The sequence below is a fragment of the Triticum dicoccoides genome, unplaced genomic scaffold (genome assembly GCF_002162155.2).
Source record: "Triticum dicoccoides isolate Atlit2015 ecotype Zavitan unplaced genomic scaffold, WEW_v2.0 scaffold239751, whole genome shotgun sequence".
Classification (NCBI taxonomy): Eukaryota; Viridiplantae; Streptophyta; class Magnoliopsida; order Poales; family Poaceae; genus Triticum; species Triticum dicoccoides.
In genome coordinates this window covers 1-1,846 of record NW_021248934.1, presented here as the reverse complement: position 1 = coordinate 1,846, position 1,846 = coordinate 1, and the positions used below count along the sequence as shown (strand labels likewise).

Sequence of the window (1,846 nt, the reverse complement as noted above, 5' to 3'; positions counted from 1 at the left end):
TCTCCGCCTAGTAAACTGTGCGTGCTCAGCTCGCTTCCGCCCTGCTCTGCTCTGCTCAGCTACCCCCACTCGCTTCGCTTGTCGTCTCCCCCATCCATCCCCATCTCAATAAGAGCACCCACCATCTCGCTCCCCACACACTCGCCGTCGCCAATGCCGACGCCCGCGCCGCCGTCCTTCGTCTGACCCCGACACGCCTCGAGCGCGCCCAGCCAAAGAGCCGTCCCGTCCCACCGCCCACCATGGCCGCCTTCCTCCCCCTCCTGCTGCTCGCCGTCGCGGCCAATGCCGTGGCGCCGTCGCTCGGCCTCAACCAGGACGGCCTCTACCTGCTCGACGCCAAGCGCGCGCTCGCCGCCTCCGCCTCCGCGCTCGCGGACTGGAACCCCCGCGACGCCACGCCCTGCGGCTGGACGGGCGTCCTCTGCGTCGACGGCGCCGTCACGGAGGTCTCGCTCCCCAACGCCAACCTCAACGGCTCCTTCCCCGCCGCGCTCTGCCGCCTCCCGCGCCTCCAGTCCCTCAACCTCAGGGAGAACTACATCGGCCCCGACATCGCCGCCAAGGCTGTCGCCGGGTGCAAGGCGCTGGTGCGCCTCGACCTGTACATGAACACGCTCGTCGGGCCACTCCCCGACGCGCTGGCCGACCTCCCGGACCTCGTCTACCTCAGCCTCGAGGCCAACAACTTCTCCGGGCCCATCCCGGAGTCCTTCGGCACCTTCAAGAAGCTCCAGTCGCTCTCGCTCGTCAACAACCTGCTCGGCGGCAAGGTCCCGGCGTTCCTCGGCCGCGTCTCCACGCTCCGGGAGCTCAACATGTCCTACAACCCGTTCGCTCCGGGCCCAGTGCCGGCCGAGCTCGGCGACCTCCCCGCGCTGCGCGTGCTCTGGCTCGCCGGCTGCAACCTCGTCGGCTCCATCCCGGCGTCTCTCGGCCGGCTCGCCAACCTCACCGACCTCGACCTGTCGCTGAACGCGCTCACCGGCCCGATACCACCGCAGATTGCCGTTCTGACAAGCGCCGTTCAGATCGAGCTGTACAACAACTCGCTCTCCGGCCCAATCCCGAAGGGATTCGGCAAGCTCGCGGAGCTCAGGAGCATAGACATCTCCATGAACCGCCTCGGCGGCGCCATCCCGGATGACCTGTTCAAGGCGCCAAAGCTGGAGAGCCTGCACCTGTACTTGAACTCGCTCACAGGGCCCGTGCCGGAGTCCGCGGCGAAGGCGTCCTCGCTCGTTGAGTTGCGCCTGTTCTCGAACCGGCTGAACGGCACGCTGCCGGCCGACCTCGGCAAGAACACGCCGCTGGTGTGCCTGGACCTGTCCGACAACTCCATCTCCGGCGAGATCCCAAGGGGCATATGCGACCGCGGCGAGCTGGAGGAGCTGTTGATGCTCAATAATGCGCTCACTGGGCGCATCCCCGAGGGGCTCGGGCGGTGCCATAGGCTGCGACGGGTCCGGCTGTCCAAGAACAGGCTCGACGGCGACGTGCCCGGCGCGGTCTGGGGCCTGCCGCACATGGCGCTTCTCGAGCTCAACGACAACCAGCTCAGCGGGGAGATCTCCCCGGTCATCGCCGGCGCGGCCAACCTGTCCAAGCTGGTTATCTCCAACAACCGGCTGACCGGGAGCATCCCCTCGGAAATTGGATCCGTCGCCAAGCTGTACGAGCTATCGGCAGACGGCAACATGCTCTCTGGACCTCTTCCCTCCTCTCTTGGCAGCCTAGCAGAACTCGGCCGGCTCGTCCTCCACAACAACTCGCTATCTGGTCAGTTGCTCCGGGGAATCCGTTCTTGGAAGCAGCTTAGCGAGCTCAACCTCGCCGACAATGGCTT

At 67.0% G+C, this 1,846-nt stretch overlaps 1 protein-coding gene across 1 annotated transcript; it reads left to right on the top strand.

Annotated features, from left to right (window-relative positions):
• Positions 1-6: 6 nt before the first annotated feature.
• LOC119345462 (receptor-like protein kinase HSL1) lies at positions 7-1,841 on the top strand (the record flags this gene model as incomplete). The annotated part of the gene is made up of 1 exon (XM_037615528.1): positions 7-1,841. A coding segment is annotated over exon 1 (1,599 nt), but the record flags the coding sequence as incomplete, so codon positions are not given.
• Positions 1,842-1,846: the final 5 nt, after the last annotated feature.